The sequence below is a fragment of the Coloeus monedula genome, assembly GCF_965178545.1.
Source record: "Coloeus monedula genome assembly, chromosome: 10".
Classification (NCBI taxonomy): domain Eukaryota; kingdom Metazoa; phylum Chordata; class Aves; order Passeriformes; family Corvidae; genus Coloeus; species Coloeus monedula.
The window spans coordinates 7,292,617-7,306,350 of NC_138790.1; the positions used below are offsets into that span (position 1 = coordinate 7,292,617).

General features: G+C 39.4%; 1 protein-coding gene across 2 annotated transcripts in view; it reads right to left on the bottom strand.

Moving 5' to 3' along the window:
* Nucleotides 1-264: 264 nt before the first annotated feature.
* Nucleotides 265-13,734, bottom strand: part of SLC25A36 (solute carrier family 25 member 36) — a 32,300-nt gene continuing 18,830 nt past the window's right edge. For both annotated transcript variants that reach the window (XM_082288345.1, XM_082288346.1), the window contains 3 exons: nt 8,936-9,002; nt 7,161-7,450; nt 265-6,452 (listed from right to left, as the gene is read on the bottom strand). In XM_082288345.1, coding sequence (XP_082144471.1) covers nt 6,259-6,452; nt 7,161-7,450; nt 8,936-9,002 — 551 coding nt within the window. In that variant the 3' untranslated portion in view covers nt 265-6,258. The remainder of the gene's footprint in view (nt 6,453-7,160; nt 7,451-8,935; nt 9,003-13,734) is intronic.

Consider the following 13,734-nt stretch of genomic DNA (forward strand, 5'->3'; position numbering starts at 1 on the left):
ATCTTAGCATATGACAATGTCATTCTGTCAATCCTCAGACACTGACAGAAATATACTGCTGCCAGAAAAGCATCATGTGGCACTGGACAAGGACAGATTCAGATCACCAACACAATAACTTATACTGTTCAGTTCAAGTGATGAACTGCTTAAAAATATCCATATATATAGAGAAAGGAAAAAAAAAAAAAATTGACCACACCAAATGATTTTCACAATACCAAGACCAGTTCTTGTCAAAGTCTTCAGTAGAGGCCACCCAGAACACGCAGTACTCACCAGCAATCCAACAGTGCCCATAACAAAACACTTGATCTTTAATCAAGATCTTACCCATGTAGGAATAAACAAGATATTTCCTTCGTGGCTTCACATCCCATAGCTCCACAAAAACCCCATATAGATTGGCTCTCCTGCATTTACTTCATGTGAAATACAGACAATCACAAATAATCATCAGCTTATTTTAACACCAGCAATTCTTGCTTACTGGCCATTTACCTTTATGTCTGTAACATACATACATACAGAAGAGGGATGTACTTAGAACTCTGCTACAGACACATGAACCTATAGTTTTCCTCTTTAATTGTTTTCCCCTTTAAATACAGGTTCTATGTTATCTACTCTCTAATTACACAGTTAAACTCCTACATTAACAGAATCCTTAAAGTATTTGCTGCCTCACTTGCATATTGTATTTCAGAAGTTTGGATAGATGACCGAGTCTCAGAACAGACTGCTTTGCATTTTGGTTACACTCCAGACAATTCCAACATATACTCCCTCAGTCCCATCCCCAGTGTCTTCTAAAGAGCAGGATTAGGAAAAGCGACCAACTTTCAAACAGCCACAGATAATGGAGGAAACATTGCCTTTTTAGAGGTTTACACAGAATCAGCATTTCACCATCTGGACCTTGTCTTGGAAAGCTTCTAGTCAGCTTCACACAACCTCATCACTGAGGTGTCTCTGCAGTAGTGAGCCCAGTCTTAGGAACATCCCTTGAAATATTCCATCTACACAAACAGAAGCTCCTGTGCTCCAATCTGTCTTTCACAGTTCAAGACACCATTTTGTTTGCATCAATTTGCTCATGAAAACTGGATTCCAGTCCTGGCATTTCCTGCCTTTTACAGAAGCTGTGCAGGAAGATAAGGATGTTCTGAGTCAGCACAGAGCACAGAGGCTGGCAGCAGCACATACAAGATGAGTGTTTGTCTTTGGAAGTACATTTTATTTTAGTGTAAGTGCATTAGCAAATTCAAGGGCTTTCCTTTGTGAAAGACATCACTGTCAAGCCTCACGTGCTTTAAGGCTGCATCTCTGTCAGACTGCACTGCTGCATTAATGCCAAGTCATAACCAATTAGCACTGCAAATACAACTTCATTTTACACACAACCTTTCTGACCATGGCAAACTCAACATAACCCCTCTAGCAGAAGCGGTTGTAAAGCAGCATGAACATCAAAACATCCCCACAGACTTACCCTGAGCTCTGCCCTGCCAGACTGCCTCCTTTGGAGGGTAAAGTGAAAGATCAGTTACAGATGATTCCAGCTACGCCAGTTAGAGGCACAATTTCAGATGTGTCATGGATAAGCACACTGGTTGCCTGTAGTGGCTCCAGAGGACTGATCACCTCTAAGCCTGGCTGGCCTGGGAGCTAGAAAGTACAGCAAGGTAAAGGGCAATTCACATTAACACCTACCGAAAGAAAAAAGTTATCACAGATGTGCTGATTTAATGCAAGTTTTCAAGTAGCTTTGAATAGCTGTAAGAATCAAATCAGAGATATCCAGCCTGCCTCCATATTAGAGCCTGCAGAGATTCAGTTCCAGAACACACACTGAGGGGGAAAAACAGCACAGTTACCAAACAAACCCCACGTATGCATTTGCAGAATGATTTGTGAGGAAGCTGAGGACAGACTTCAGATCAAGCACCAACTACCGTAAGAAAAACAATATAAATATCTAACAATGTGTCAGGTTCAAGGACTTGGTTATATTAACTCTGAGTATTTTAAGGAATTACTGCCCCATCAGTTTTGTCAGCAGTAGCTTGTGCTAGCTGGCACTTCAAATGGACACGAGTTTTGTGGTCACCAGTTCCTGAATCTCACTTGACAGACAGGACCCCTTAGTTCTGCAGGGGTAACTGTATTCAAATCCAACTGCACAACACATACCACTAGTTTAGGTCATCCATGAATCCCTCCAAAAAGGCCATATTAAAGGTACAATACACACGCCTTATTTTCAGCTACTATAAAATGGCACAAGATAAAATGATTCACTGGGATCTCCTAATGAATTTTTCATTTTTAATCACAACTATCCAGGCACTGGTGTGCATCAATAATAGAAAAATTAAAAGGTTAAAAATAGCATACAGTTTAGCACAGAAGGCAACACTTGAATAGAAGCACATAATTTTAATTTGCTTTGAAGTTTAAAGCAATCCAAACAAAAAGTTAACTATATAAATACAGAGTAAATGCACATTTACAGCCAACTACATGTATGCAAGAATAATAGCAAACCTCACATGAGTACTGAAGTGTTCTCCATCTGTCATCTGTGAGTGTTTAGCTATGACTCTGAGGGCATAGTTATGTTCACATATGCAGGGTAGGCAGACTCTTAAATAGAAGAACTGAAAAAACTTACATAACTCAGTCTTAACAGACAGAAAGTTGGAAAAAGTAGTACATTTACCTAGGCACACTTCAGCATACAGCTTGTTTTCCAAATTTGAACAGTTTAAACAGGAAGCAACATTTATAAAGGCTCTTCACTCTTTTGTCTCTGGAAGCATTCTTTTACAATGCTACAGTCTGAGGAATGTTACAGGTGTCATAAGAAAAACCGAACAGCAGAAACTGCCATTAACAAACAAACAATCCGCTGTCATTAACATCTCAATCAGCAAGGGAAGATGCGGAGTGCGTTATGTAAACAGATACAGGGCCAGTGTTAATGGATGAGTGCACAGGCGACCTCTCGGTTACAATTACAACAACCAAAAGATTCCACAGCTCCCTCGCACTACCCACTTCCAAGCACGCAGAGCAGAAACTGGGCCAGGCACAGCGGATCTCCCCGTGCACAGCTGGCCTGTTCCCGCACAGCGCTGCAGGGCTAGGAGGGGCTCAGGGACGGCATTCCCGGGATCAGCTTTCCATGGTTTTACCTGCGGCGACTCCCGCGGGCGGCGCGCCACCTGCCGGCCCCGCCGCGCACCAACCTCGGCTCCGAGCACAGCCAGGGAAATGAGGAACGAATTCTCCACTGGGAGCCCTTCACAGATCCTTTCCTCTAGCACAGACAAGGCTGACATAAATACATGACATCCAAACACGAGTCAAGATGACCAAGCTACTGAAAGTTTAAATGCACTGCTTTCAGCTCTGTAGCTAAAGATATTACTGAATGAAGCATCCTGTTATTCCCTTTGAGTTTTTATAATAAATATCAAGAAAACTATATAAATAATTCAAAGATCTTTGGGAAATATATCAGAGGTAATTTTGCAGGTGCTTGTAGTTTAAAAATAATGAAAAATCCCAAGAAATTTTGGGGTTATGTTTGGTTATGTAAAGGAAGCCAAAACGATCACCCCTGAAGTTTAAAACAAAGCTGGAACACCCTTTAAAGAGGTGGAGTAATAAAGCCGATTGTCTGCTTTTAGCTGTTATCTCCTATATTCAATTGTCCTTGTTAACGTGTCCTACTTATCAACTCCAGGGGCTCTGCTTTCACCCAGAAAAGACACACACAGTACCCAGGGAATTCCAGGGAATACCCAGGAATAGGAGACAAACACAGAACCAAGGGACAATGTATCCAAACAGAGGAGACAAACTCATGAAGCCTAGGCTACTCCAAGTGTTCACTGTATTCATCAACTCCAAAGCTGAGTATAGTCTTTGCCAATTTAAGTTTTGGCTGTGACTGAGTAATATGGATAACCTGAAGACTGACTCACTTTCTACATCACATGAATTACAGTAAGTCACTATTCCTGCATTTATTTATCTGAACAAAAGCATTGCATCAAGGCTTAGGTCAGTCAAATACTCCAGTCTTTTCCTAGAGAGACCACTAGAAAAAGCTCACTTTAAAACACATTTAAGCACTCCTTTCACTTCTTTGAGACAATCAGGTTCACCATGGTCACACCTCAGACCATGCTATGTCTTTAAAAAGGGAACATTTTCCAAGCAGGGAAGTCAATACAACACTGCAAGGTCGCTGTACTTGCTATGAGTGGCTTTTAGAGGATGAGCAATTAATACAGAGAATTACATGAAATACTCAAATACTTTGACACTGTCTGGAGAACATGACAAGGGTCAATAAAGGAAAGCAAAGGAGAAAAACCCAGACTGATTGTTCTGCAAGCTTTGAGGTTTTACATAGAGCCTACAGAACCACTGCCACAAAGATGCTATGGATTTACAGCATAAACTCCTGCACAGCTTACACAGAAATCGAACCACATGCTTTGTTTAAAAATCAAACTGCATGTTTCAAACACAGTTTGATTCCAGATAATCAGTAAGAGGAAGAAAAGTTATAAGCCCTAAGAAGGCCACAAAGTGCATAAGAAGTCATTCATAAAATAAAGCCATTGCACATGATGCACAGTTCAAGTGTACTGAAGTACCACACTGGAAGAGCTGAGAGCACAGTTCTGTCCATGCCAGTGTAGCAGCATCTATCTGGAGAAAGCTATTGACCCCAATTTATAATGATCATCTTCCTTGTAAGGATAATGGATGCAGACTGAAAAGGTGTCTGTCTGGAAAGCTGTAAAACTTCCCGTAACATTAAACTGCTTGACACTCCAGTTGTATGATTTTGGAAAACTCTGTAAGTTATGACAGAATAAACCAGCTACACCTCACTGCTGAATGCAAGGCATTATTTTGCAATTGGCTTACAGAATAAAACCAATGCCTGAATAATCAGACAACATGGAGGACAAGGTTATACTGTCAGCTGCAGTTCAGTACACAGGCTCAAGCTGACAGAAGTGATACAGTAATTATCAAGGGGAATGCTTTCAAGAAAATCTCATTTATAATTTCTCCATCCTTCTGCACACAGCCTGTCTGCACTGACAAGATCTATCACAGCTTCAAATGGTTTCTGCTTTCTGGTCACCCTAGCCATGGTGATATGCATTTCCCCCCAGTATTCCCATATAAACACTAGTAATCCAAGGCAAGGTTTGCCAGACATTTAAGGGTAATACAACTTGTGCTTAGGCAGCATGAAACTATCTGAGTGAATCCTGTCTTCACAAATGGGAGGCTGGATTAGTTGAGATTTCTCATCACATTACAAATCCTTAAAAAAGGTTATAAAGTAGCATTCAGCAACTTCTTCCTTAGCTGTGTGAGTGACCTGAACAGGTTGGCAAGGAAAACTGATGATACAGGACAGTGTTTCATAGGCGTCTCTTACTTAAGATAAGTTCCAGAAAAGAAAAAGGATGATGCAGCAGGACTAGAAGTCCACATACACCAACATTAACAGACTGATAACCTGAAGAGTTGAACAGTCAGACCCTCTCTCACTAACCGACAACACTGCTCAAACACCAAAGAAAAAAGGAACAATCAAAACCAAACAAAAAAGCTACACCAGGTATCACCTTTTGTAGCAAAGAAATAACTGCTCTGGGTCCCTGCACCATATTTTGTCTTGAGGTAGCAACATGGAAAACTTTACACACTGACTACTACCTCAGTCTCTTTATGAATCTTCAGAGCAACTAAATGGAAATTTCAGGTATAGAAAGCTACAAAAGTACTGTCTTGCCCATTCTTCCAACAGGTTACTGTGCAGTAAAACAGAACAAAAATGATGTAGTTGAGAGCAATCACTAAGAGAAGTGAATAGGGCTGCTCAGGAACGTGTTTCACGTCCCCTCCCTCACCCATTGGGTCTCTGAAGATGACTCAATGGCTTTGTCTAGATTAACAGATGAAAATAAAGGAATAATTCTGAATTAAGAGATGTATGAAGGCATTCCCTATGGGGCAGTTCCCATTTGTCACATTGACATGAGACCACACAAAGGCAGCAAAATTATTCAGAGTTGCCCACAATCAACCTTCTGTTTTGTCCATAGCTGCTAGTTCCTGATACAACGTTCCTTTTGCCCACCACATTGGCATTGACATTCAGTGGTCCACTCCAGTCTTTCAATCTTCCACCTTCTTCCAGAAAGCCTTGTCACACTGCTATCCATCAAGTAAGTAGACTACAACTTCATAGGTGGACATCATGATAGCCGTGTTTGGAATCTGTCTGATCAGGTGTGTAGTTAAACCTCGGTACAGGGAGCCGTACCCTTCCTCTCGCACAAGCAAAGAAAGTGTCTGGAAGAAAGATCTGTATTTTGTTCCCTCTTCTCTTAGTCTTGTTCGTACAACCTCTGTACAAAGAAAACCAGTGAAGAAAAAAGAAAAAATGAGTGGTTACTTTCACCACTTTTAATTATTTTTCCCAGCAACCAATCAGTGATTTTTACACGAAAATCCCCCTCCCCAAATTCTCAATCTCACAACTCTTCTTTTAAAGGAGGAGGAGGAAGACGAACAAAGTAGCAAACCAAGTATCTGTAAGAACAGAATGAGTTACATTTTTGGCAGTATTAGATACTTGACTAAACAAGGCAAATTGATTTGCTTAGCTACAATCCAGAAGAGGACAATTGCTTGGGCTTACATTTTAGCTCCAAAGTTGACACTGGTTCAGTACTCAGTTCATTAACAATGTATAGACAACTACTTTGCAGGAAGATCAAGTCCAACTGAAACAAACTAGACAGCCTGTTTCCCTAGAAGGGGGACAAGAATTTGCTGGCAAATTATGGAAAATTGCTGAGTTTATGGAAAGATTCCAACTGAAAAAAGTACCTCTTTGAGTACCTTGGGCCATACCCTGGCAAAATACACATTGCCTATGAAAAGGCCCTGCACTTCCATTTTTGAATACTATACTCATGTTGACCTGCAAAATCTGGTATTTAGACAGGGAAGTATTTTGTGAGCAAGTAAACCAAAGTTGGCTACGAATCTCACTGAGATGACTCCCTTTGATGGATCTGACTCAGGGTCTCAGCTGCACATGTCCCACTTACCATGGGGATATGCTATTGATGTTGCACACGTTTTGGAAGTGGCAGCAGCCATCATCATTCGAACGAAGTCCGATGCTTCTTTTGCTGATTCATCCTCATTGTCCAAGGCAGAAGCAGTCTTATACTCCAGTAATTTTTTCTTAATACTCTCATAAATGACAAAGTGAATAACAGTCTCAGATATGCCCGCGTAGGAAGCAGACATTCCCCGGTAAAAGCCTTTAAAACCATCCAAGCGATAAACTTTGCGGACACACTCAAAAGCGCTCATTCGCTTTTCTCCACGATTCCTAAAAAGGAGATAACAAGTCCAATATCAAATGGTGCAACCAGTGAGACTGGAAAATAATTAAACAGGTTTGGAACAATTGTTTGGAACAATTGGGAAATACCTAGCACTGATGCTGAGGGGCTCCAAGTCAGATACAGCTAAGAACACATAGAACATGAAACCCTCAAAGGCCTTCAGCACTAAATGCAGGTAAAGCATTACACAGAATCCAAGCCAAACTTCACACAGTGACTAAAGAAAAAGTATCCCATAGAAACACTGAGCAGCTCTAGGCCTCCCCAATTCTCATGCAATAATACACTAAACTGCTTGGAAACAGACTCCCAAATGGGCTATCAATGTCAGTGACTCATGAGAAAAATGACCATTTCCTTTTGCATAATGGATTTGCCTTAATTGTTGCCTCAATAAAGAGCTCTACAGCATTCAGTGGCCAAGAGTTCAAACAGCAGCCCTCAGCATTACAGCTCTCAGTAAACAACTGACACAGCAACCAAGACAACACTGGGAGCTGTTATTTGATTGAACTAAGCCACTGCTGATGTCAAGAAAAATGCTCATTAGATAGACCTGTTTCAAGCAGTATTTGGCAAATAAAGGCTTATTCCCATTTTGAGCTTGCTCACTGAATTGAGTTGTGCATATCGAAGTAGTTAAAATATTGTACACAGCTATGCAAACCCACGACAACACTGCATGAGATGTGCTTCACTACAGCTGCAAGGGCAGGCACATGGATTGTGCCAGCAGAGGTCTGAGCGAGCAAGTCACAGCACAGAACAGCAGATAACCTTCTAAGGAGTTATGGTAACTTATACGGACACATATCATATGGAATCATATCAGTGTCTGCCTACAGTTTTAAACAGATGGGAATATAGAGGTCTGTCTTCCTTCCTATTTGCACAAAATTCTATTTTCATCGCAAGTTTTATAATAAGCAGTTTCTATAGTAAATTCTATGCCAAGTCCAGACAACTTACTGACTATCCCACATTAGGGCAGTTCCTGTGTTTCTACCCATGAAAGAAGTCTTCCCTTTTTAAACGTTAGAAGTCATTGTATGTTAAAAAAAAAAAAAAGCCACAACAACAAAAAGCCCCTGAGGATGTCTAAGGCCTTTTTCTAAACATTTGCTATCATACTTAATCCATATTTCAGGAATGTTTAGCTCAACAGTTAAAGAGAATGTATTACTCAATGAAAATGTAAGCATATTGGTAGAACATGATTTTAATGAGACTGTTAACCTTGAATTTCAACCCAAATTTGCTGGTCAGTCTACTATAGTGCCTCAAGCATGTCTCAGAATGGATTAAAATAGAGAGAAATGATAGGATAACTTGTAGAGAGACCAGCATCAACTTTCCAAATTTGCCATGTTGAATGTTTAAGAATTCGTTCTATTTTGGGATGCAGAACAGATTAACAACACTTGAGTACAATCTTATCAGAGCAGTGAGGTTTCCCATTGCCACTTTACCTTGCATCAAGCTGCAATCGTGTCTTTACCAACCAAATGGGATTAGTTGTTGTGATCGCAGTAAAGCCTAAAAAATGTAAAAAGAACAAAATTAGATGTGATAATATCACAAGAACAGCTGCATCTAAGCTCCAAATGCACACAGTAAGGTACAGTGGATGCAAAAACTCGGACTATACTGACTTTTCCAAAGTCCCCATTTTACTGACATTTTGTGAATCCATACAGCCAATAAACACTTAGATTGTTTTTAAATTTTACATTGAGTAAGTTTCATTCTTAGCAAGAGGTGCCCCATATAAAATAAGCCAAATTAAGTACAGTTCTCTGCCTATCTAATACCAACCCTGTTTTGACACCACAGAACACCAATGCCAACTAGACAAATATCAGCCAATTGGACAAAAATGTCAATAAGAGTTGCAGAGACAGCAATAGCAATTTGAAATGCTATAAAACATTGTCTCAATTTACTTTGTTACCTGAAATACAATCCGAGTTTAAAAGCATGCAGACTGAATAAATACTACTTTTGGTGCAGTTAAAAGGCATTTATTACTGTAAATTAAAAGACCTTTTAATACTGAACTATAAAGAGCAGTTAAATTTGAGTGCTAATCTTTTATTTAGTATTCAAAGCAGAGATTGTTGGCTGGCCTTGGAATACTTTTACAAGCATATGAGTGTTTAAATTGTTAAAGTAAATACTGTGACTTCTAACTGTTCAGACAGACAGCAACTACTCAGGCTTGCATAAGGGCCAAGGGTTAAAGCTTTGATTTTCAGTCCACTAAAGAAAACAGAAGAAAAAAGAAAAAAGGAAACAAAAAAAAAAGAAAAAAAGGAAAAAAGAAAAAAAAAGAAGTAAGAATCACTCTTACTTCTGCACAACTGTGGAGAGAGAGAGAGAGAAAGCAGAGTGAAAGGCAGCTCTGAAAAAAAGTAAAACTTAAAAAATCATCTTGAGCTGTAATACCACACATGCACCATCAATGAGGTGTCATGTCTGCAGGAGAGAATAGGAAAAAGGAAAAGCTGGAACATGGCCAGGCAAGAGATGATAAATTTAGACACTTGCTCTCTAAGTGACACACATGGCTGGTATATCACTACAACGACATGCTGCTCTCCTGACGGGGACAGACTGGGGGTGTGGGGAAGGACAGTTACCTCAGTCAGTGCTTTGCTGGGGTATGGTACTTATCCAGCAACAGGCTATTGATAAGCTCGTTTATCAGATCAGTAACAGCTCACAGCAACAGATTTAGCAGAACTGGTTGCATACATCTTACTCCTGTTCAATCACAATCTAGGTTTACATTGCACACAAAGGTCTGCAATACTTGGAAATGCCAGGGGATCTTAACTGTTCTAAGGTTTGATCTGTGCCCACCCCCAAAGCTTAAACAGGTCATTATGGTTTTCAGTTCAAGCTCTGAAAAAAAAAATTACCAGATTTGGCAGCTACTAAGACTGAGATGGTTTTCTATACCAAAAGAATAAAAACAGATTGGAGGTTTCTGTTCAATCTTCTGATTAAACAGATTTTTAAACTGACTCAAACTTCTTAATTAAGCAACTTCCTGTGGTAGATAATAAAGGTTTGGAGTTGGCTTTCTTTTTTTCTGATTCACTACTCATTTTTCCTATCTCAGTACTTACAGACCATTCATATGATGGAGAGAAATCCTAACAAGCCAAGACTTTTATATCTCTATTTCATGAAGGTAAATAATAATGTAAAAAACTCAAAGCAGTGGGGGAACTACTCTGCCACACAAAGCATGGGATGTTTTTAAAACACCCCATGTGCAAAACAGGTTCTGTAGCTCAAGTAGCCAGAGCCTGTCTGACCTGACATTTAATGTCACAGAAACTCCACGGATTCCAACAGTGCTTGAGCCTGAGTTCAACTACACTGAAAGGAAACTTCATTCTTGCATGTTTTTATTTCTTTACATTGGCACTAATAAAGTTTTAATTGTCTTTGACTTCCAATCAGAATCTTTGTGGCATGAAGTGCACTAGGAAATGCACAGAACTGCAACAAAGGATTTGAAATAAGGTGGGGAAAAACCACTCACTTTCCCTACCAACACATCTTCCAGGAAAGACTTCTCTAAAAACCAAAATTAGTTCTTAAGTCACTCCTAGTTCTTAATTACAAATCAACAAAGCCAAAAAGCCTTTTGCATTCCTATTTAAGTTGCATGTTTTGGAATTTTGTTAGTTAGACCGTAACATACAGTCTTTGTCCTTCATATTCAACTCAAAATAAGGGTCTCTTCAAATCCTGAATCTGGAACAGGCAACACATAGGTACCATCAGTGGCAGTGGCTGAGTGACAGCAGTGACTGTATTCACCCATAGCAGCAGCCTGATACTTCTAGGTTGGCTGGGAAAAGCATATTGGAAATTTCCAGCAAAAAGTAGTTGGCACAGGATGCAGCCCCTACTCTATTCAAAACTGCACTCCTGGGGTCACTGTAAGCATTATTTAAATGCAGCACCTCCAACAGCAGGATCAGACACTCAGCAACATGGCCAATATTTTTCCCCAGGGCTGTCATAAGTCTAAATTGACAATTCAGACCAAAGTTTTCAAATCAAAGGGCCTTCAATAATTCAGGTTTCAAGATGAGATGACTACAGGTCAATTCTTACAGCTAATGTAGTAAATGCAGTTAGTGAAGAAAAATAAATTAAGACTTGAGTGATGCTGACACCAAGGAAAGCCCTCCAAACCATGAAACACACCATTTGGGATCCTTGAGAAGATAAATTTTGGTTTTTAAGTACAGAAAATCTGTAGCAAAAATATTTGTTAAAACAAAGTTTGGGGGCTTTCAACAACTGGCATGAAGCTCCATCAATTGTTTCCTTTTTTCTTTTTAAAAGCCTCAATGATCTTTATAATGCTTTACAATGCCTATCAATGAGTTGCATCCTCAAGAAAGATCCCAGATTCATGACAAGTACAGATAAATTTAGCAGTATTACAAACTCCTGTAGTTTTATATGTTTTATTTTATTATATTGCAGTTTCAGAGAGGATTACCTCAATCTACTTTTTCAGCTATCCCAGCTACTGACAGGTAAGATCCCAGGTATTCCTATTATGCATCATATTTCAAAGGATAGGGTTGGTGCTTTTTAATCTATAAGCCAACGTAATTGATACAGACGCATGTGAACATGGAATGATGAATTAAAAATCCAAAGTAGTAAAATAAAAACAAACCAAAAGAATAAACAGAAAGAGACAGAAAGGAGATTATATACACATATTAAAAAAGAAAAAGAAAAGAGGTCTTTGAAATAAACGTGACAACACAGAATATCAGCTGCAGCATTTTAAAGGCAGCTCTGGAACACTGGGGAAAAAAACCCCCAAAATGCCTTGTTTAACCCAGCAGGGGCTTTCAATTAGCCAGAGCTAAATACAGTAGCAGCTCTCAGTGAAAGGTATTTCCTACCTTTCCCTGAACTGCACAGAAAAAAAAAAAATCACTCTAAACAGAGTTAATGAAAAGTGATGTCTTTGCACAACGCACATCATCTGAGTTCAAGCTAGAAGTGTCTTCCCCATATGTTGTTTATTCAATAGATATCACAAACCCAACGTGTGGTTCTTACACTAGAGGCTGCAAGAGACGCTCAGTTCAGTACTCACGAGGTTTAAGTTAGTCCATATTGCTGCAGGAAGTGACCTGCGGAGGGGGAGCATGAGATGACACGATCTCACTCTTTTCACGGGAGAAATGTACAGTAAATGCCTAAAATAGACACAGGCTTTTCTGTATCATAACAACAAGCAGTGACCTCATCAGACACAAAGTGTACAAATCGAATCCCAGAGGAAGGATTTGTCAATTAATTATTGGGAGATCTAACTGTTTGCAGGTAAAAGTTTAGGAAAAAAAGAAAGAAAAATAATCAAAACAGGCCACAGATATTAAAATAGATGTGTAAAATGCACTGAGTACTGAAATTTCTGCCCATTTGCAGCAGTTTAATTTTACATCTCCAAATACTTACCTATATAGCAAATTTACAAGTGAACCCTCCTCCTTCCCCACTCCCTTGAAAATATTATTCACAAAAGCTAGCCTAGTCTTAGGACTGAAAAAGCAAAGATAGATGCCTTATGAAATCCAGCTTTCTAAGGTCAGTGAACTAAATATGCATTTTATTTGGTATGAATTAATTGTGTGCATAGTACTGAAAATTTACAAAAGTAATGTGTCTCTATATAATAAGGTGATCCCAATTATTTTTAAATTAAAAAAAAAAAAAATCTGCATTTGGGTTGGGTTGCCAGTAAAGTTCTAGAAAAAATAGCAACAGCATACAAGGCAAAGTAGTTTTGCAGCAGATTTGCAACCATGTTGTCTGATTGAGGCTGTGAATCATTAAAAAAGCAAACAAGAAAGCCATACAGGAATCAAGTATATCATTCAGTTCTCTACAGCTTTTCTTCTCTGTGGTAAGAAAGGCTGAGTGCAATGAGAAGGCAGAGCTTACAGTGAATCTGAGAATTTAGCCTAACTTGGAAATGTCCAGAAATCAACACTCTTCACACAAGCAAACACTCTCAGTCTTGCAGTAAGTTCAGATATGTTCCCTGCCCTAGTTTGCAAAAAGAGAACCATGATATGCTGAGGAGTAGCTGAGTACTTCTTCATGTCAACACAGATATATTTAGGTATAAAGGGGATGTGCTCTATATGCTAGAAACTAGCACAGCAAGAAGACAGCATTCATTTCTATTTGCATAAGGCATCAGTTACTAATATGT